The 20,244-nt window shown below is 61.9% G+C and overlaps 1 protein-coding gene across 1 annotated transcript; it reads left to right on the top strand.

Moving 5' to 3' along the window:
- Positions 1-1,993: 1,993 nt before the first annotated feature.
- On the top strand, positions 1,994-12,876 carry MKNK2 (MAPK interacting serine/threonine kinase 2). Its single transcript, XM_032712034.1, has 13 exons — positions 1,994-2,121; positions 4,034-4,115; positions 4,296-4,397; positions 4,507-4,604; positions 5,550-5,629; positions 6,092-6,165; positions 6,251-6,355; positions 6,665-6,720; positions 6,970-7,065; positions 8,508-8,702; positions 8,798-8,962; positions 9,065-9,108; positions 9,397-12,876. Exons 1-13 carry the CDS (start codon positions 2,074-2,076, stop codon positions 9,662-9,664), a joined length of 1,413 nt encoding a protein of 470 aa, XP_032567925.1. The 5' UTR covers positions 1,994-2,073; the 3' UTR covers positions 9,665-12,876.
- The last annotated feature ends 7,368 nt before the right edge of the window (positions 12,877-20,244 follow it).

Below are 20,244 nucleotides of genomic sequence, written 5' to 3'. Positions count from 1 at the left end.
GGCAGTGAGGGGGGGCCCGGGGGTGTGGGGTGTGCAGAGAGTGTGCATGGACTGAGGGGGGGGGGAGTCCGGAGTGCTGATGACGGTGAGGAGGTGTCGGGGGGGCGACGGCGATGAGGGGGGGCCCGGAGTGCAGCGGCAGTGAGGTGACAATCTAGGGGTGCCGGTGGCAGGGGGGGTCCGCGGTGCCGGTGTCGGTGGGGGGGTCCGTGGTGCCGATGTCAGGGGGGGTCCGCGGTGCCGGGGGGGCGGCGGGCGCAGCCAATGCGCGGCCCGGGCGGTGAAGTCACGCTCGGGGCCCGCAGCCATTGGCCCCGCGCCGCCGCTCCGCGCAACGAGCGCGTCAGTTCTCAGCCCCCGCTGGCGTCACGGGGGGGGACGGTCACACGCACACACACACCAGTGGGGGGGTTCCCACGGGGTCACCGAGCCTGAGTGGGGGTCCTGCTCCCCCTCCCCCCCAGCGCTTCCACAGCCCGCGGGGACAGAGGGACGTGACCCCCCCGCTCTGCACCCCTCCGGTGCAGGCCCGGCCGAGCACGGCCCCACTCGTGACATGTGTGGGCTGGGGGGACTCAGGGGGGCTCCCACCCTCCTGCCCTGAGTTTCAGAAACACGGAGCCGGCGTGTCCTTGTCCCCGGTGCAGGACAGGGGGGTCTCAGGGGTGTCCCTGTCCCGGGGTGCAGGATGGGGTACCATCCCTGTGCCCCCATCCCTGTGCCCACGGGTGGGGGGGGTTGGGGTGTCTGGGGGGTGTCCCTGTCTCCAGTTCAGTGCAGGGGGGGGTCTGAGGGGTGTCCCTGTCACCGGGTGCAGTGCGGGGGGTGACGAGGGAGTGCTCTTGTTTGTGGGTGCAGTGCAGGGGGGAGATTCTGGGGGTGCCCCTGTCCCTGACTGCAGCACAGGGGGTGCCCGGGGGGGTTTCGGGACCCCAGAGCAGCACAGGAGGGGGGGCCGTTGCAGCGAGGGAGGTGCCCGAGGAGGGGTGAGGGACCCCCAGGGGCTATGGGGGGGAGGGGGTTGTGTCCTCTGTGAGTTCCCGGGAGGGGTCCGGGCCTTTTGTGCCAACCGGGGGGTTGTCTGTGTCCCTGGTGAGTGCCCGGGGGCGGTGTTTGTGCCCCCACTGTGTGCCCGGGGGGGTCGGGGTGTCCCGGGGGGGGGCTGTTTGCGTGCCCGGGGGGGAGTGTCTGTGTCTTCGGTGGGTGCCCGGGAGGGCAAGTTTGTGTTCCCGGGAGGAGCGTTTGTGTCCCTCGGTGGGTGCCCGGGGGGTGTTTGACCCACGATGAGTTCCCGGGGGGGGTTTGTGACCCCCGAGGAAGGGTGTCTGTGACCTCGGTAGGTTCCCGGGGGGGTGTTGTGTCCCGAGGAGGGGGGGATATTTGTGTCCTCCGGTGTGTCCCCGGGGTGGTTTATGACCCCCGTGATGTCTGTTTGTGTCCCGGGGGGGTGTCTGTGTCCTCGGGAGGTGTCCGGGGGGGGTGTGATCCCCGGGGGGAATTTATGACTCCCGGTGGGTTCTCGAGGGGGGGTTATGGCCCCGGGGGGTATTTGTGACCCCCAGGGTGGGTTTCGTGCCCCCCAGGGGGTGTGTTTGTGTCCCCAGCGGGGTGTCCCCGGGGCGGGGCGGGGCGGGCGGGGGGGGGCGGCGGGGGGGGGGCGGGGCGGGGGGCGGGGGGGGGGGGGGGGGGGGCTGTGCCCGGGGCTATAAAGGCGGCGGGGGCGGGGGCGGTGCGTCCCCCCCCGTTGGCGGCGGAGCGGCGCGGAGCGGAGCGGGCGGCGGTGCGGGGCTGCGGGGCTGCGCTACCACCAGCAGCGGCGGCTCTGCGGGGCCGCGCCGGTGAGCCCGGGACGGGACGGGGGGGGATCCGGGGGGGCGGCCGCAGCACCGGCTGACACCCCCCCCTCGCCCCATCCCTCTCCCTGCAGGTCTCGGCCACCCCCCGGACTCCCCTCCGGCTCTGCCCGTTCCTCCGCCTCCCTTCCCCCCCTACCCCTCCGATTTTTTTATTTTTCCACACCGCCCCCCCCAGTTTCTCCCAGAAACGCCGCCCCCCTCCCCCCCCCGCAGCAAAATGGTGCAGAAGAAATCAGAGATCCCGGGATTCCACCGTTCCTTCAAGGTAAGGAGCTGCCCCCCCGCCCCCCCGCCCCGCTCCCCGGGGATGCTCGGTGTGGGGAGGGACTCTTGGGGGGGGCTCCGGGGCCGGGATCGTCCCGCATCGCTGCATCCCCTGCACGGGAACGGGGTGGGGAGGGGACACCAACCGCTTCCTGCGCCCTCCACCCCCGGCAACCCCCAAAATTGAAGAGCAGGGGAGGCACTGCCACCTAAGGCGGGCAGCAGGACCCCCCTCTCCCCCCGTGCCGGGGGTCGGGTCTCTATCCCCCCACCCCCGGGTGGGCGCTGGGCTGCTGCAGCTCCCACGGGGTCCCCGGTGTTGGGGGGGCTGCGCTGTCCCCCCGCCCCGCTGCACCCCTTGGTCCCGCTCCGGCCGCGGGGTGCGGGGGGCTCCCCGCGGCGGGGGGAGGGCTCAGGGATTCCCAGGCCCGGCCCAGGGTCGATCTTGCAGCGCCGCCCACCCTGGGGTGCTCCGGGTACCCCCAGCCCTGGGCTGTCACCCCCCGCCGTGCCCCGGCACTGTCACCTCGGGGGGTGTGCGGGGGTCGCTGCGGTCCCGCTCCTTTCGGTCCCGCCCCCCCCCCCCCCTTCCCGGCTGCGGATCGGGGGGACCTTTGTTCGGTTTCGCTCCGGCCCGGGGGGTGCTGGGGGTCCCCCCGCCCCGCCCCCCCATTGCAGTGCCCCCCACTCCTGCTCGCACGGCCTCTGGCCGGGGTTTGTGCCCCCCCCCGGCTGTCCGGGGATGGAGGGGGGGACACCTCGGCTGTGCCGATGGAGCCGGTGCGCAGCCTCCCCTCCCCCAGACCTTTGTGTGGCGGTGCTGCGGCAGCTGGCGGGGCCCCCCGCCCCCCCCCTGGACCCCCCAGCACCCCCCTGTACTCCCCGTGCCCCCCCCCGTACCTTCCCCCGGAGGCCTCGCCCCCCCATCCCGCCGGGGCTCATCCCGGGGGCGACGGCTGCGGGGCGATGCTGCGCCCCCCAAGTCCGGCTTTTTGGGGAGGGGGGAGCCGGCAAAACGCAGGGCAGGAGAGTTTTGGCCCCGGAGATCCAGAGTGGTGCTTGGTGGGGGGTTGCTCCTGGCGTGACCCCCGCACCCTGCAGCGGCTGGGGACCCCCCGGCCCCCCCGGGCTGCAGTAAACAGGCACGTTCTGGGTGTTTCTGGCGGTGGCCGGGGTTGGCCGTGCCGGGCTTGGCAGCTGGCCCGGGCACCGGGCGGGTTTGGGAACGCCGCTGGAGCGGCCACCTCCACCCAAACAGATTTCATAATCCCGGGCAGGACCGGGCCCTTCTGCCCCCGGCACTGCCCTGGCCCACGGGGCGGCTCGGGGGGGGGGGGCAGAGGGGCTCTGTGTCTTTGGGGTGCCACTGGGGTTTGGGGAGGGGGAGGCAATGGGTCCCATACCCTCCCTCCATCTCGGGGTGAGCCCTGATCCCGCCGGGTTGGGGGTGTCCCACAGCCCAGGGGACACAAGGTCCACTGGAACCGGACAGAGCGGGCTCCCCCCACCGTGACCTTGCAGAGAGGTGGGAGGACGTGGCCATGGTGGCTCTGGAGCCCGTCCTGCCCTGTGGCCTGTCTGCCTCCCCCTCACTGCAGGTCAGGTCTGGCTGGAGGTTTGGGGTTGGGTTGTGCGGGAGGCTCTGCTCCCTCTCATCATCCCCCGCGTGCTGGCCTGGGGGAACAACCCCACAGCACCGCCCCACTGGGACATGGGGGCAGACCCTTCCTCCTCCTCCTCTGGCTCTGCAGGGAGCTCTGCCTGTCCCTCCATGAGCTGGTGTCCTGCACCCCGGGGGGGTGAGCAGGGGGTGTGCTAAGAGCAGGAGTGTGCTGGGCTCCATGTCTGGGGTGGGCAGCCGGTGGTGGCTGATCCAGTGGCTGCCCCCTCACTCCTGCTCTTGGCTCCCACAGGGACAAAACCCCTTCGACCTGGAGTTTGACCAGTCCAACCACCTGGAGCCCGTTTTCAACTTCGAGTGCCCGCCCCGTCCTGGTGAGTGTTGGGTGCTGTGGGTGCCCCCCGTGGGGCTCCATCTCAGGGGGCTCCTGCCATCCCTGTCTCTGGGATGTCGGGCTTCTGTGCTCCCCCAAAAGCTTTGGGGGCTGCCCTGGGGGTGGTCCCTTTGGGGGAGCAGAGGTGGTGACTGTTGGTGGTGGCTTTGCTCTGGCACAGACATGCCTTCAAGTCAACCCATCGACATCCCTGACGCCAAGAAGAGGAACAAGAAGAAGAAGCGCTGCAGGGCCACCGACAGCTTCTCGGGCAGGTTTGAGGGTGAGTGGGGTGACTGGGGCAGGGCTGGGCCCTCCTGCTGTCCCCAGGCTCGGGACAGTGGTGCCCCGTGAGGTGGAGCTGGCAGCTCAAGTGGCCTCTCCCCTGCCAGATGTTTACCAGCTGCAGGAGGAGGTGCTGGGAGAAGGGGCCCACGCCAGAGTCCAGTCCTGCGTGAACCTCATCACCAACAAGGAGTACGCGGTGAAGGTAAAGCTCTGCCTCCCTCCCACCCCCGCCTCAGCTTCCCTTTCTGTCCCCCCCAGGCTGGGGCTCTCCCAGCTCCCAGAACCATCCGGTGCTGCCACAGGACGACTTTTTCCTGGGCTGGAGGGGCAGGAGAGGGGCAGGGCTGGGCTGTGCAGGTGCCACGCCGTCCTCTGCCACTACCCAGCTCCGGCCCGGGTCCTTTAGCTCCACTCCCCTCCCTGTCAATTAGGGCAGACTGGAACTTAAATTAACACTTGCAACATGTCTGGGGACGTGGGGCACACAGGGACACATGGTGCTGGCAGAGCGGCCACCTCCCGCTGTCCCCAGGGAGGTCTCTGAGCCCCTGCAAGCATGGTGGTGGTGCTGGGGGGGTTGGGTGAGCCAGCTGCTTTTGGGGTCAGGAATGGGGATCCCGTGGCCCTGCATCTTGCAGGCTCCTGGCCACGGCACATGGGGCTGTGTCCAAATGCAGCCAAATGCCAGGGTAGCTTGGCCTCCCCCCATTGCTCCGGGGGGGTCTCTGAGTGGGGAAACTGAGGCAGCAGGGAGGGCTGGGGGGGGGGGCCCTGTGTACCCCAAAGGGCTGAGCCCAGGGGGAGCACCCACGAGGCCTTTGGTGGGGGGACCCCTGCCCCCCCTGTGGCACAGCCACCAAGACCCCGGGGCTGTGGCAGTGCCCAGTGGGGCGAAGGGCCCTCGGCTGGGCCGGTGCTGGGGCGTCACATGGAGCTCTCTTGGCCCCGGCCCCGGGAGGGAGCGGCTTGGCACCGGCACTGCCGCTTGGCACCCGCGCCGGGAACAGCCTGTTCTGCTGCCTCCAGCCCGCCGGGCTCCCCGCCCGGCCCCGGGGGTCCCCGTGCCAGGGGATGGGTGTGGGGGTACCCCAGCCCCTCCCTGGCAGCGCTGCCTCTCCCCTGAGCCTCCCCCCCCTTTGCCTTCCAGATCATAGAGAAGCGCCTGGGACACATCCGGAGCAGGGTGTTCCGGGAGGTGGAGATGCTGTACCAGTGCCAGGGACACAGGTACAGTGGGGCAGGCACCGTGTGCCCCTGCTGTTGGCACGGGGGTGGGCTGAGACCCGCTTGTGACACGCTTGTGACACTCGTGGGGTGCAGCCGGGCCACCCTCGGCTCCACAACCCCTCCCCTTGGTTCCTCTGGGCGGTGTGGGAGTGTCCAGAGGGGGACATCCAGTGGATGCCGTGGCCATGGGGGCTGCAGTGGCCACATTGGGGTCGGGCCGAGCCCCTGCCCGTGTGTGGGGCGGGGGTGCAGGAGGGTCTGCGAGCAATTAGAGAGGAGGGGGGCGGGCGGGTGAGTCCCTCTCCCCCCTGGAATGCAGCCAGGGGGGCCCTGGCCGTGTGGTTTCAATCACTGGGAACGCAGTTTTCCCTCCCAGGACGTGGGCTGGTGGGGGGCATGGGGAGGGGGGGACCCAGGAGGTGTTTTGGGGGGATGCCGGGGCTGATCCTGGTGCTCCCACAGGAACGTCCTGGAGCTGATCGAGTTTTTTGAGGAGGAGGAGAGGTTTTACCTGGTGTTTGAGAAGATGAGGGGAGGTGAGTGCAGTGCCAGGGTCGGGGGGAGCTGGGGTGGGATGGCAGGACCCCCACGAGCCCCCACTCTGCTCTCCCCTGGCCACAGGCTCCATCCTGACCCACATCCACCGGAGACGCCACTTCAACGAGCTGGAGGCCAGCGTGGTGGTGCGGGATATCGCCAGCGCCCTGCACTTCCTGCACAACAAAGGTGAGCCCCTGGGACACCCTGGGGTGCCCTGGGCCCTCCCGGGGGTGTCACTGCCCCTGCAGCCCCCTGCCCAGGGGACGATGCCCGTCCCAGTCCGGCCCAGCTGCATCACGCGGCTCCTCGTGGTGCTGATCCTGTTCCTCCGGTTCGTTGGGACTCGGGGCCAGCAGCGATTTCTGCCCTCTGCCAGGGTGTGCAGGCGGGGATTTGGGGTGGGGAGGGAGGGGTCCCTGTGCCACCCCCAGACCTTTCACTGTGGGGCTCTTGTAGGGGGGGATTTTTGCCCTCATTGGCTCTTCTGCCCCCCAGGGATCGCACACAGGGATCTGAAACCAGAAAATATCCTGTGTGAGAGCCTGGACCAGGTGAGAGGGAGCAGCTGGGGTTGGGTGCAGGGGGTGCTGCCCGGGGGCGATGGACACAGTGGGGGTGCTGCTGAGCAGGGTGATGGTCACAGGGGGTGCAGCCCCAGGGACAGCCCCTAGATGCTGCAGCACAGGGCGGTGTGACAAGCCCAGGCATTGACCATCTGCAGCCTGGAAGCAGGGGCTGTGCTCCTTGGGGGGCTGCTGGGGCAGGGGGGGTCACCAACCACTCCTTCTCCCCACCCTCAGGTCTCCCCAGTGAAGATCTGCGACTTCGACCTGGGAAGTGGCATCAAACTGAACGGCGACTGCTCTCCCATCTCCACCCCGGAGCTGCTCACCCCGGTCAGTGCTGGGGGGGCTGAGGGGTATCAGTCCCTTGGGGGGGGGTGTCAGTCTCCTGGGGAGGGGTCCTGCAGGCTTCGGGGCTGGGGCTGTGCGTGGACACCCCCCTGCTGATGCTGCGTGTCCCCCCCGTTGTCCCCCCCGTGCTGTGGCAGGAGAGATGCGGTTACATAACGCGGGGGGGCCGGGGGGGCTGGCGCGGCGCCCGGGCTGCCTGAGCTCGGTGAGCCTTAGCAACAGCCCGAGCACGGCGGGGCCGGCGCGGCGGCTGCGCCCGCACAAGTGGGTCAGGAGCGGGGCTGGGGGGGCTGCGGGAGCCCCTGCGACTCCTGGGCTGGGCCCCCCCCGGAGGTTGGACCCCCCCGAAGCTCTCGGGGCGATCCCCGTGTTGCACAGAGCCCCTCCCCGCTCTTATCTGCGGCAGCAGGTCCCCGCCCTGGGCAGGGTGTTCCCCCGCACCCCGGGATTTTTGGGGTGTGCACGTGCTGGGGGAGGCGGAGCCCGGCTGGTGTGGGGGCACAACAACAGAGATGGGGGCCAAAGCACCCCGGCCCCCCTCGTTCCGCCGTGTGTACCCTCCTCCTGGGGCGGGATCTGAGTCTGGGAGGTGTCCCGAGTTCCCCGTTCTCAGCCCGAAGGGGGTGGTTGCCCCATTCCCGGCGGGATCAGCCCTGCCGCGGTGCCGGGGCTCGGGGCCGCGTGTGGGGGTTGTTTTGCTGCGGTGCCATCAGCTGCCGGGGCTGGGGAGGCCCCTGCTCGGAGGCCCCTCTCGTTCCGGGGTGATTATCTGCTGGCTGCAGCTCTTTTCTCCCCCTGGTCACGAGGCCCGTGTGGGCTGCGGGTCATGTGCTGGAAAGCCCCAGAGTCCCTGGAGCGATCGGGGAAGGGCTGGCGCTGCCTCCCCTTCCCGCGGGGTTAACTCCTCCCGCCCCGGAGCCTGCGCCTGCCCCGGCTGCGCTGCCTGGAACGGGCAGGGGAACAGGCAGAGTCAGGCAGAGGAACAGGCAGAGCAGGATTGTCCCTCTGTGTCCTGCAGCCTCTCCCAGGCGATGGAGCGGCCGCTGCCCTGCTGAGCCGGTTGGGTGGCGGGGGTGCTGTGGGGTGTGGGTGCTGTGGGGTGTGGGTGCTGTGGGGTGTGGGTGCTGTGGGGTGTGGGTCTGGCTGTCCTGGTGCTGTTCTGTGGGGGTTGCATCCTTTAGGCTTTTTTTTTTTTCCCCTGTGGGGCGGCAGCTCGCTGTTGGGTGACCCCAGAGAGGCAGGTCTGTGGCATCCCTGTGCTGGGAAACCCTGCAGGATGATCTGCCCTGGCAGGAGCAAATCCCAGGGAGCAGCCCTGTCTGCACCCTCCCTTCAGGGGTGCAGCCCTGTAGCTCTGGCAGGACCCTCCCAGCCCCCTGTGCCCTTGATGCCTACCCTTTGGGCTCACCTGCCTGTCCCCACAGTGTGGCTCAGCCGAGTACATGGCCCCAGAGGTGGTGGAGGCCTTCAATGAGGAGGCCACAATCTACGACAAGCGCTGTGACCTGTGGAGCCTGGGGGTCATCCTGTACATCATGTTGAGTGGGTACCCCCCCTTCGTGGGCCACTGTGGCTCCGACTGCGGCTGGGACCGGGGTGAGGCCTGTCACACCTGCCAGGTACGTGGGGGACCCTGCACTGCCAAACCCACCCCCATTATGGCAGCAGCGCCCCTGGCTGAGCCCCTGTGATTTTTTTTCTCCCCCCTCCCCAGAACATGCTCTTTGAGAGCATCCAGGAGGGGAAGTACGAGTTTCCCGACAAGGACTGGGCACACATCTCCTTCGGAGCCAAAGACCTCATTTCCAAGCTGCTGGTGAGAGATGCCAAGAAGAGGCTCAGCGCAGCCCAGGTCCTGGAGCACCCCTGGGTGCAGGGGGTGAGTGGTGATGCCCCCTCCCTGCTCTCTGCTCCCAAAATTGGGGTGGGGGGACACCCCCCCGTGGGGTTCCTGGCTCTGACCGACTGTGTTTCATTGCAGTGCGCCCCGGACAACACCCTGCCAACCCCCATCATCCTGCAGAGGTGAGTGCGGGATGGGGGGCCCAGCCACCCAGCCCCAGAAATCCTGCCCCAAAACCAAAATCCCAGCCCCAAAAGTCCTGGCTCCTCTCCTCAGCACTACTGTCCACTCCTGCTGCTTTTTGGGGGCTCTGCCACCATAGCTCTGTCTGGGCAGCGGCGGCTGCTGCGAGTTGGGTCTGAGCCAAGTTTTCGGTGCCACGACCTGCACATGAGGAGGGACAGCCTGATATGTGACCCTGCCCTCCCTGCAGCCCCCCACACCCCCCTGAGCCCCTGCCTCCCCCGCAGGAACAGCAGTGCCAAAGAGCTCACCTGCTTCGCCGCCGAGGCCATCGCTGTCAACCGCCAGCTGACGCGGCACGACGAGGACGAGGAGGAAGAGGTGGAGGAGGAAGCACGACCCATCATCATCAAAGCTACCTCACGGGCCATGCAGCTCTCCCCCCCCTCCGAGTCCAAGCTGGCCAAGCGGCGGCAGAAGAGCAACCTGGCCAAGGCAGTGGCCGCCGGGCAGCACCTGGTGGCCCCGCTGGTCCTGGTGGCCGACCAAGCCTGAGCGGTGCCCCCTGCACCTGCTGGACCCCATATCCCCCCTTCTCCTTTCTTTCTTCCCTCCTTTCCCCCACCCAACCCCACCGTTTCTGGCTAGTGACAAGATCAGGACTCGTCCCTGTGGCTGGTTTCCAAGGTTTTGCTGATCTTGTAGGTCTGGGGGTGGGAGGGTTTGTTTAAGATCTTTTTTTTTTTTTTTTTTAAGGTATTAAATCAAGCGTGAGGTTGCTTCACCCAGGGCACACTCAAGGACATCTGACAGACACATGGACTTTTGTTCCCCGACTCTTGGTTTCTCCTCTGACATTTCCCCCTCTCCCCGACACCAAAGGACTCTTTGTGCCCGCGGCTGCTTTGACGATTTCAGCTCATTTCATACTGTGAACAAAAGACCCTTGGTCGCGTTTCCAACAACGGGAGTCGCGTTTTAACCTCGTCCCTCCCCTCGGAGCTGCAGGTTTTTCTCTGATGTTGGGGTAGATCCCACAAAACCCCCCTTTCCTGGGGGTCTGGGAGGCACCTCCGTCCCGTGCTGGGGGCTGTCCCTGGCTCTGCTCCGGGGGGACACGGTGGGTGTTGTGCAGGGAACCGCTCGGGCCGGGGGGAGACAGTGCCAGCGAGGGAGCAGTGCCCTGTCCCACCGAGCCACCCTCTCGGCATCCCAGAATAAGCTATTCACCCCCTTCTTTTCTTTCTTTTTCCTTTTTTTTTTTTTTTGATGATTGTTGGTTTTAAACTGCTAGCTGTGCTTCTCTACAGGGCACAGAGAAATGTCTTCCTTTCCTCCCTCCCACGCTCCGGCGGCGGCTCCTGGGGGTAAGGCCAGAGCTGGGGGATTTGCAGGCACCCAGGGCTGTGCTCTTGTGCCAGGGCAGGGGTTGTACCCCCTGGGTTTGGAGACGCTGGTGGCTGTGCCCTGGTGGAGGTGTGAGGGGGATGAGGTGTTCAGGGTGGCCAGAGCAGCCAGAAACTCCCTCTGGGAATAGTTGTGCTCCGTGGAAAGCAAGGAGCCACTTAAGGAGCGCCGGGACGTGCTGCAGGACAGTGAGACCTGCTGTGGCTTCGGGCTGGCCCCGAGGCTGCCGTGGCAGGAGGGTCTGGGGGCACAGAGGGTGCCCAGTGCCCTGGGGATACCAGTGGGGAGCAGCCAGGCTGGTGGCAGCACCCAAGGGCCACAGTGTTGGGGGAGCAGCCTGGGGACAGCTCGGAATGTGGGGCTGGAGGGTCTGGGGTCGGGGCAGTGCTGGTGTGTGTGTTCATGGATGTGCATCTGTGTTCACGTGTGTTCAGGCGCTGCCCTTTCCTCAGGGCTTGCTTTGGGGAAGGGGAGGAATGCATGGCAGGGAAGGGCTTGGAATGCTGAGCTGGGATGAGGCCCTTGGCTGGTTTCTGGGTCTACCCGGGAGGCACTTGGGGCTGGGCTGGCCTCCAGCCCCCCCCAGTGCCTCCAGATCCCCCCAACACCCCCTGCTCCCCACCACAGGCATGGCCATGGGTTGGGCCACCAAGCTGTGCCCGCTGCCACCCCCCATTCCACTGGGGAGGGAGTGCCCCTTTCACAGCCCCTGCCCACTCAGTGCTTGGAGCTTTATATTTTGCAAAAGCAGCCTCATGTGCACAGGTGAGGGTTTGGGAGCTCTGAGCCGGGGGAGAAGAGGCTTCCCTGGGTCTTCAGCTGAAGTCAGTCGCTGTCTCTGGAAAAAAAAAACGAAAGTTCTCCTTTTCATTTTAAGACTGCTGACAGCAATACTATGCAATATATGTTGTCTTTTGTTTCAGGGAGGTGTGTGTGAGTTATCTTGGGGGGGGGGATGGTCAGGGGTGTTGGTGGAGCTTTGGGAAGGGGCCGTCTTCTCTCACCCTTCCTGGCCTTTCAGCTGACCCGGGGGGCGTGGGGGAGGGTGGCTCCATCCCCATCCCACCCCCCCAAAAACTGCCTCGCCCTTGCAGTCAGCCCTCTCCCAGTCCCACCACGCTGGGTGGGGAGGAGCAAGGTGGTGATGAGGGGAGACCCCCCCCCACAGGCACTGGGACACCCCAGAGAGGCCTCCTTTAACAGAAAGGAAGAAAGTCCATCTTGATTGTACATTGTTACTTTCTGTAGCTTATTTTGTTTTATCAGTTGTAGATAATTCCTCGTTGTCTTATATTAAGAAATACTTGAATGATGTACAGTACAGCGATGCCTTGAGCTGGTATTGTGAAGCTATTGTTGACGCTGCACGGCGCAGCCTTTTTTTAACAAAACAAAAATCACACAAAATCCGTGGGAAGGGGATGGCAGGGGGATGTCTGGGATTTATCTGTCCCCCCTGTGCTGCTGATGTTGGCAAGCTGAGTTCCCCCTTTTCCCCACGTGTAAGCGCGATGTTTTATATAAATATATGAACACACCCTCTCTGGTGGAGGCGGGCGCGTGGCCTGGGTGACCCAGTGCTGTGCTGGGAGCGTGTCCCGTGGGCACCTGGGGTGTCCCTGGCTGGGAATGTGCAGCTGGAAGGTGCTGTAGGGGTTTGTGGCAAGAGGGTGGATGTGCCAGAGGGTGCCCAAGCTCGGCCCAGGCTTGGCTTCGTGTTTGGGGCGAGGGTTTGGTTGGTGGACCCGGCGCTTGGGGTGACCCATGGCAGGGTTCGGGTGTTGGGAGAGAATCTTTAATTGCCTCTAGAGCTGGAGATTGACTCTGGAATGGCTCCAGTCTGACTCGTGGCAGTGCTGGGCACCCCTGGGTGCCTCAGTGGGACAGGGATGGCTGGGGAGACCCTCGTGCCAGCGCCTCTCCCAGGGCGGTTTCCAGACAGATGCTCCCGTGGTCCAGCACCAGCGACCCCTTTTCACCAACACCCTTCTTCCTCCTCTTCCCAAGCTTCCTTCCCCCCCTACCCATAGAGCATCTATCTTGGAAACCAACTTCAAAAAGATTTTCTTTTTTTTGTTGTTGTTGTTTTGGTTTTTTTAAGCTGGAAACTTTAAGTGTTTTGGCTTCCTCTCCTTCCCCCCCACCCTTCCTTCAGCCAACTAACTCGACTTTAGAACTGGTTAGAAACGTTTACTGTGAAGCTCTAACTCTTTTTATCAAACCAGGAGAAGCTTTCTCCTCTTTACAATTGATGAAGACTGCCAAAGCTGGTTCCACAGGAGTCACGTTATCGCACTGTTGGTTTGTGCAGCAGCGGCCTCTGCTCGGGGGCTGGCTGGGAAATAAAAACTGAAAATATTAAAAAAAAACAAAAAAACAAAAAACAAAAAAAAAAAACAAAAACAAAAAAGGAAAAAAAAAAAAGAAAAAACCCACACAAAAATAAGCACTTTACTTGTATGTACCAGGTGACCTGATACAGCTGAATTGAAGTTTTCCTTTATAACAATTGTTGATGCCAGAATTTTGTATTCTGTTTTGTAAGAATTTAATAAAAATGCATTGAGACCTACGTGGTGGGCAGGTGCTTGTGGCAGGTGGGTGGATTGGGCGAGGTGGGAGGGGGAGGGAGACCCCTGGGTCTTCCCACTGTTGGCCTTCCCAGCTTCCAGCAGCTGCTGGTCCAGGGTGGCTGGGAGTGTGAGTGAAGTGGGATCCAGGAATAGGGACTGGCAGCAGCTCCGGCCCTGACTCACTTTTCCCAGCAGGATGGTGTGATCCTTGAATCCCCAGCGGGAGCTGGAGGTCACGGGCAGGGCTGTGCTCCCTGCCAGTTGCAAACAGCTTTTGGGAGCTGCTCTGCCACCCCCTGATCCACCCCCTGGTCCATCCTCCCCACACATCCACCTGCCAGGGGGTGAGGGGGAAGAGGAGGCCAGAGGAAGGTTGTGGGGGGGGATCTGGGAGGTTTGGGGATGGGAGAAGTGGTGGGGACTGGAGGTTGGGGATCGGGGTATGGGAAAGAGCTTTTTCCCTGGGCAGGGCTGCCCTTGTGGAGTTTTTTTTAATGTATTCTAATTTTTAAGGTATTTTCTGGCCTGGCAAATTACTTTTGCTGCCATGCTGGGGGATGGAGCTGGATCCCTCTGGATACCCTTGCTATGGCAGGTGGGGATGCCCTGGCTGGCACTGCTGTCCTGGCAAACCCCCATCCGTGGCACCCCTGCTTTTTGGGGATGGGCTGTGGGATCTGCCGTGGACCAGCTGCTGCTCCTGGCTCTGAGCTGAGAGAGCCCCACTCAATGCCCAGAAATCTGGGCTCACAGCCTGGGAAATGGTGCTTCCTGCAGCACCTGGATCCAGACAGGACTCCTCCGGGGGCCTCCCCTCCCTGGCTGCTCCAGGACAGCCCAGGGTGGGAGCAGGGCTGGGGTTCCCTGGATGCAGAGAATGAGGAGTGTCTCCCAGTCCCGTCCCATGGTGCTGTTCCTGCCTTTGTTGAACAAAGTCATTGCTCCCTCCTGGACCTGGGGCCACCAACTGGTGACCTTGGACATTTTAGGAGCATCCAGTTCTTGGCTCTCCTTCCCTGTTGTGTATCCTGCTCTCCTTCCCCTCTTGTTTGTTGTGTCCCCATCCAGAAATCCCTCCTCTCCTGGCCTGTGCTCATGGTTTATCCTGCAGAAAATCCACCTTCCAAGATTCCAGGTGGATCCCAGGTAGGTGGTGTGCCAAAGGCAGCTTTGCTGCAGACGCTGGCTTAGGTTTTAATCTCTGTAATTCCTTTGTGGGTCCCTCTTTCCCCCTTCCCTGCCTCCACCACCCCCAAAACTGCCTGGCAGTTGGAACCCATCCCGGAGCACGTGCGGAGAAGGGCAGCCCTGAAAATAACCCAGCGCTGGGTTAAAATAACCTGCGCTGCTCTGGGGCCTGAGCATCGGCCCAAAATAGGCTCCACTGGGATAAGGGCACTATAAATACACTGGCATGGATTTGCAGTGGAGAAAAGCCCTGCGGAGGAGCAGAGGCGATGCCACCCACGGTGGCCTGGAGCAAAGGGGCCACTGCAGAGCCACCAGGGTGGCCTGGGTGACGTGGGGGAATCAGTCAGGCTGGGGGTGACGTGGTGGCTTGTGCCAGTTCTCAGGATTTGATGGAGCCAGCGGGTCCCAATGGGATCTGAGTGGCTGCTGGGGTCACACTTGGGTTCAGCCCAGGGCACCGAGGCACGTGAAGTGTCCTCTGTTTTGGGTCTAAGCCTGGCTCTGCTGGTGACAGATGATGATCCAGGTGATTAATCAAAGTTTTGATTCACTATCTGCCCAACCCCCAAAGTCTTCTTTTTTTCCTTTCCTCACTGAAGTGAGGAATGTGCATTCCCTCAGCCCAGACTGCCCTCCTGAACCACCCATGAGCCCCGAACCCACGCTGGGCATGTGGAGAGGAAGGTGTGAAGGGCTGTTTTGGATCAAAAAAAGGTTTAGTTTTCCTTTTTGTGCTTTTAAAATGTTGTCTGGGATGGGGCAGAGAAAAAAAGAACCCCTGTGTGTCTCCTGTCCAGGCAACCAAAACAAACCAAGCTGGGTTTTTTTTGGTAGAAGGTGTCACTTTGTGGCTGGTGTGTGTAGGTTCTCCCTCTGGAGCCATCTCAGGGAGTGACGTGCACCCTGGCAGAGCCCCGTGTGCAGGTCTAGCTCTGCCTGTGGCCAGCTGGTCCCTCTGCACCAGGACGAGCCTTGGTGGCATTGGCATGACCTCGCACGTTTCCTCTGCTGCCTGGAAAAGCCTTTGGTCAACCTTGTTTGTGGTTTTGGGTGGTGAAGGGTGGCTTTTGGAGAGCCATGTGGAGCAGGTTTGGCTTTTCCACAGGATTTCAGCTCCCTGAGGGATCACACAGGCCTTGGGAGCTGCGGTTTTCTCAAAACCCAGGAGAGCATCTCTGGCTGTGCCCCTTGGAGGCTCCGCCGTGCCTGTAGCTGGAGCTGGTCATGGACTCCTGAGTCCCCCTCTCTCCTGGTTGGAGGTTTAAATCAAGGCCTGGTGCTGTCACACAGGGTTTGGCAGGTCCCACTTTGCCCTCCTCTGGCTCACCCCTGGGATGTCTCCATCTTTGCCACACATCCTCCTCGGAGCTTCCTGGAGCTTCCTTATGCCTTAACATGACTCCTTGAGTCAACCAGGGGAGAGCTACCTCTGCCTTCCCAGCTTTTCCTTGGAACACACATCCCAAATGTATTTTTTTGCCTTCAGAGGTGAAGAAGGGCCGGGAATTCCCCGCCATCCAACTCTGAGCACCCCAATCCCACCAGTCTCATTCCAGCTCCTCGTAGCCCTGTGCATCCCAGACCTTTTATTTCCAGCCCTGGACGTGGTCAGAGCTCCATCCCCCCCAGCTGAACCATGCTGGAGTGAGGCTTTTGCTCCCCCTGTGATCGCCCCAGCTAGAACAGCACTGCCTCTGCCCCGTGCCTGATCGCTGGAGGAATCTGTTGGCTGTTGGATCCAGGAATAATGACCATGTGCTCCCAGGTCTATTTTTGGGATTTTAAGGACTCCTGCATGGCACTAGTGTTTGTATTTCCCTGGTGTTGGTCCAGGGTTGTGCAGCAAACACCTCACCCTATCCCACAGTGCCAAAGTGAGTGTCTCACAGGGATTTCTGTGCCATCTGGATTATCCCTTATTTCCACAGCTGTGTTTCCTTACACTGGACCTGAGTTGAGGGTCTGGCTCCTGCCACAGGATAAATCACCCTTGTTTGGTTCATCACATGCCAAATAACTGGGATCTGTCTGGAGCACTGGCATGGAGCAGGGTGGTGGTGCTGGTGGGATCAGCATCGAACAGGGAGGGATCCAATGGATGCCAAATCCCCTCCCTGTGTGATGGAGAACCACACGTCCTCCCTGGTGGGGTACACCATCCCCTCAGAGACACCACAGTTGCTTGAGGATGGCCATGGATTTGCTGGGATTTGGGAGCAGGGAAGGCTGTGGTGGAGAGGCTTCAGCCTCCACCACCTCCCTCCCCACCAGCATGGGTTGGGCTGGATGTTCCTGCACCTCCTGGGCAGGTGACATTCCTGCAACACTCCTGAAGCTGGAGGAATGTGGGACCACGAAGTCAGTGCCCACCACCCACTTCCTACTGCCAGGGGTGCAGCACAATATAACTGTGTAAAAACCCACTTTTGGTGGTTTGGGGTTTCTGTCCTGACTGCTCTTGCACGTAAAGGAACACGTCCCCCAAGCGCTGGTTGCTTTGCAGGAAGAAACTGCCAGTGCAAAATGCAACACAGAGAAAACATGTCACTGGAAAATATAAAATATACCTGCCAGTAAGTCTTTTAAAAAGCAAAGGAGCCTGCATTGTTTGGTGGTCTCTAACCTTAGTCTTAGAGCAGCTTTTGAAGACACTGAGCAGACAAAACTGTTCAGTGCATCCCTCATCAAAGCTCGCTCCTTCTGCCAGATTTCACAGTGAATCTCTGCTCTGCCACACTCAGCGAAAAGAAAAACACCAAAAGGAAAACTCTGTGTAATAGAGGGTGGATAATCTTCCTCCTTTAGGAAAAGTGTGTTCTCTCTTGCTTCAACCTGCTTTTAACACACACACACACACACACACACAGGGATGAGGCTCCAGCCCCCACCCCGTCCAAGCACCCAGCCGGGCACAGCGAGGCTTCAGCTCCCTCTAATGTTTCTGGCCCGACAGGAGGATCCCGAACGGGACAGGCCCGCGCAGGGAGCGGGCGGGCGGCCAGGGGAGCGCGGCCCGAGGGGAGAATGTGACGCTGCAAGCGTGTGGAAGCAGCTGGGCCGGCACAGGGGGAGTGTGTGCGTGTGATGTGCCGAGCAAACGGCGTGAGAGGGGAAAGGCTGCAGCGCTCTGGAAGGGAATGCAGCTGCATTTAATGCTCGGTCAGTAACAACAAATGAAAGATTTCACAGCAAAAAGGGCCATTCCTCTAAAAAATACTAATTTTTAACAGCCTAAATAAATACTCTAAAATACTCTGTTTCCATCCCTGGAAATGTTCAAAAAAAGTGTGGATGTGGCACATCCATGTTTGGGAACAAACATGGTTTAGTGGTGAACATGGTGGTAGTGGGTTGATGGTTGGACTTCATGATCTTAAAGGTCTTTTCCATACCTAATGATTCTGTGATTTTATGATTCTACTCATTCCTGCCTGCACAGGGACTATTAGGACAGGAGCTCTGAGCTCTGCATGGCTGTGGCCACAGAAGTTTCCCAACCCTGTCCACGTGAAGTGCAACACAGCTTTAAAAACTGCAGCAGAAGAAGCAGAAATGGGGATTTGATAACATAAATACAAAACAAGGTTGGAAGCTCTTGATCAAAATTAGTGGTGTGACACCACCACGGCTGTGATGGAGCTGTAGGAGGGTATGGAAGCATTGAATCCATACAAACAGCACAGAATCCATACAAACAGCACCCAACTCACACAGACAGTTACACAGGAGGTGTAACACCGAGGCACAGGAAGCAGAAGGGGCAGCCAGGCCATCTCCTCGCTGACATGCTGAGTCCCAGACCACAGGAATGGATGTGTGAGTGCAACACAGATCAGGGGACGGATAACAGGGAGAGGGGGAATGTAATTACCCTGTGAAGAATAAATCACTTTAACGGTTCAGTTACTGAGATCACAGTGAGGCAGTGGCACAGCCTCTTAATTAATATCTTCTGCTTTGCAGCCTGTTCCTGCCCCTGCTCCATCTCCACCTCACCCTGGCGAGGACACTCCATGGTGGGGACACACCAGCTGAGCAGATCCAGGAGGATCTCGGGAGCAGCAGGGCATGCCCAGGCGAGGGATCAGCCTGTCCCGGGGAGAGCTGTGCTCCCTGCTCTGTGCAGGGTCATACCTGTGGCGATCCTGGTGATGTGGTGCCCCTGTGGTGCTCCAGGCCTCTGTCAGCAGCAGCAGTCAGGAACTCTGAGCTAATTAATGTGAGGAATTGCTGGGCACAAAGCAGGCCTGGGGATGGCAAAGCCCTAGGTCTGCTGGATTGTGAGAGCATGAAGGGAGAGCCCCCCCTTCACCCCAATCCCACCCACTGCCCCTCTCCACAGCCCAAACCTCCCTGGCTCCTCCCCCCCAGCACCGACCCCCTTCAGCCCCACAAGTCCCAACCTCCCCTCCATGAATTCCACCCCCATTTCTCATCCCTTCACAAACTGCTCTCTGGGCCCCCTCACCCCTCGTCCTCCCCAGAATGACTCCCTTCACAGGATGGCCCCTTTATCCCCCAAAATTGCCTCTTGGGGACTGGTCCTCTTCACCGTCCACACTGCCCCTCAGGGAAACGAGGAGCCTCTGCCTTGTCTTCCAAACTGCCCCTCAGGGATTCCTCCCCTCACTCCTCCACATTGTTCCTCAGGGAATCACCTCCTTATCCCTCAAAATTGTCCCTCAGGGATCACTCCCTCACTCCCCTTCAGGGACTGCCCCCTCTTCTTACAAAACTGGGCCTCAGGAATGAGCCTTTGTCCTTCTCAGGGATCACCCCCTTGTCCCCCAAACTTCCCGCTAGGGATTGCTTCCTGTGCCCCCCACCACATTGCTCCTAAGGGAAATGCCCCCTTATCTCCCAAAACTGCTCCTCAGGGATCACCCCCTCATAACTCAGGGATTGTTCCCCTCACTTCCCCACATTGTTCCTCAGGGAATTGCTCCCTTATCACCCCACACTGCCCCTCAGAGATTGCTCCTCTTGCCCACCCCCACCATGCTGCTCCTCAGGGAAATGTCTCCTTGTCCTCAAAACTGTCCCCCAGGGATGGCCCCTCATCCTCTTCAGGGATCATCACCTCCTTACTCTTCCTCCAGCATCAACTCTCATCCCCCAAACTGCCCCTCAGGGATTGCTCCTCTCACTCCTCCACATTGTTCCTTAGGGAATTGCCCCCTTTTCCCCCAAAACTGCCCCTCAGGGATTGATTGCTCCACTATATTGCTCCTCAGGGAAATGCTGCCTTACCCTCAAAACTGCCCCTCATGGAAGATCCCTCATCCTCCAAACTGCACCTCAGGGATCGCCCACCAAAACTGCCCCTCAGGGATTGATCCCCTCACTCCCGTATGTTGCTCCTCAGGGAAATGCACCCTCATCCCCAAAACTGCCCCTCAGAGATGGCCCCTCGTTCCCATCAGGGATTGCCCCCTAATCCCTAAATCTACCCCTCAGAGCTGGCCCCTTCCCCTCAGGGATGTGCCCTCATCCTCCTCAGGGATCGCCCCCTCATCCCCCAAAGTGCGCCTCAGGGATCGCTCACCGAAACTGCCCCTCAGGGATTGATCCCCTCACTCCCCTATACTGCTCCTCAGGGATTGCCCCCTCATTCCCCAAACTGCCCCTCAGGGATGGCTCCTCATGCTCCTCAGAGATGTCCCCTTCCCCTCAGGGATGTGCTCTCATCCCCCTCATGGATCGCCCCCAGATTCCCCAAATGCCCCTCGGGGATGGCCCCTCATCCCCCAAAATGTCCCTCAGGGATGGCCCCTCATCCCCCTCAGGGATCGCCCCCTCATCCCCCAAACTGCCTCTCGGGCACCTCACCCTGCCGCCCAGAGCTCGCCCCTTTAGGTGTCACCCCTCGCTCCCCCCTCGCACCTCCCTCCATCCTCCCCCCGCGCGCTCTCCCCGCTCCGCTCCCGCCCGGCCCCGCCCGCCGCCCCACGCCCTCTCCCCGCC

Source organism: Chiroxiphia lanceolata, chromosome 27, assembly GCF_009829145.1.
Source record: "Chiroxiphia lanceolata isolate bChiLan1 chromosome 27, bChiLan1.pri, whole genome shotgun sequence".
NCBI classification, from domain to species: domain Eukaryota; kingdom Metazoa; phylum Chordata; class Aves; order Passeriformes; family Pipridae; genus Chiroxiphia; species Chiroxiphia lanceolata.
The sequence above is the reverse complement of the archived record's forward strand: the minus strand, read 5'-3'. Positions and strand labels throughout refer to the sequence as shown.

Bases quoted from the DNA above. Each gene is read 5' to 3' on its own strand.
- MKNK2 (XM_032712034.1), top strand. From the start codon at position 2,074: ATGGTGCAGAAGAAATCAGAGATCCCGGGATTCCACCGTTCCTTCAAG. The intron at 2,122-4,033 runs GTAAGGAGCTGC...TGGCTCCCACAG, and splicing joins GATTCCACCGTTCCTTCAAG to GGACAAAACCCCTTCGACCT. The intron at 4,605-5,549 runs GTAAAGCTCTGC...TTTGCCTTCCAG, and splicing joins ACAAGGAGTACGCGGTGAAG to ATCATAGAGAAGCGCCTGGG.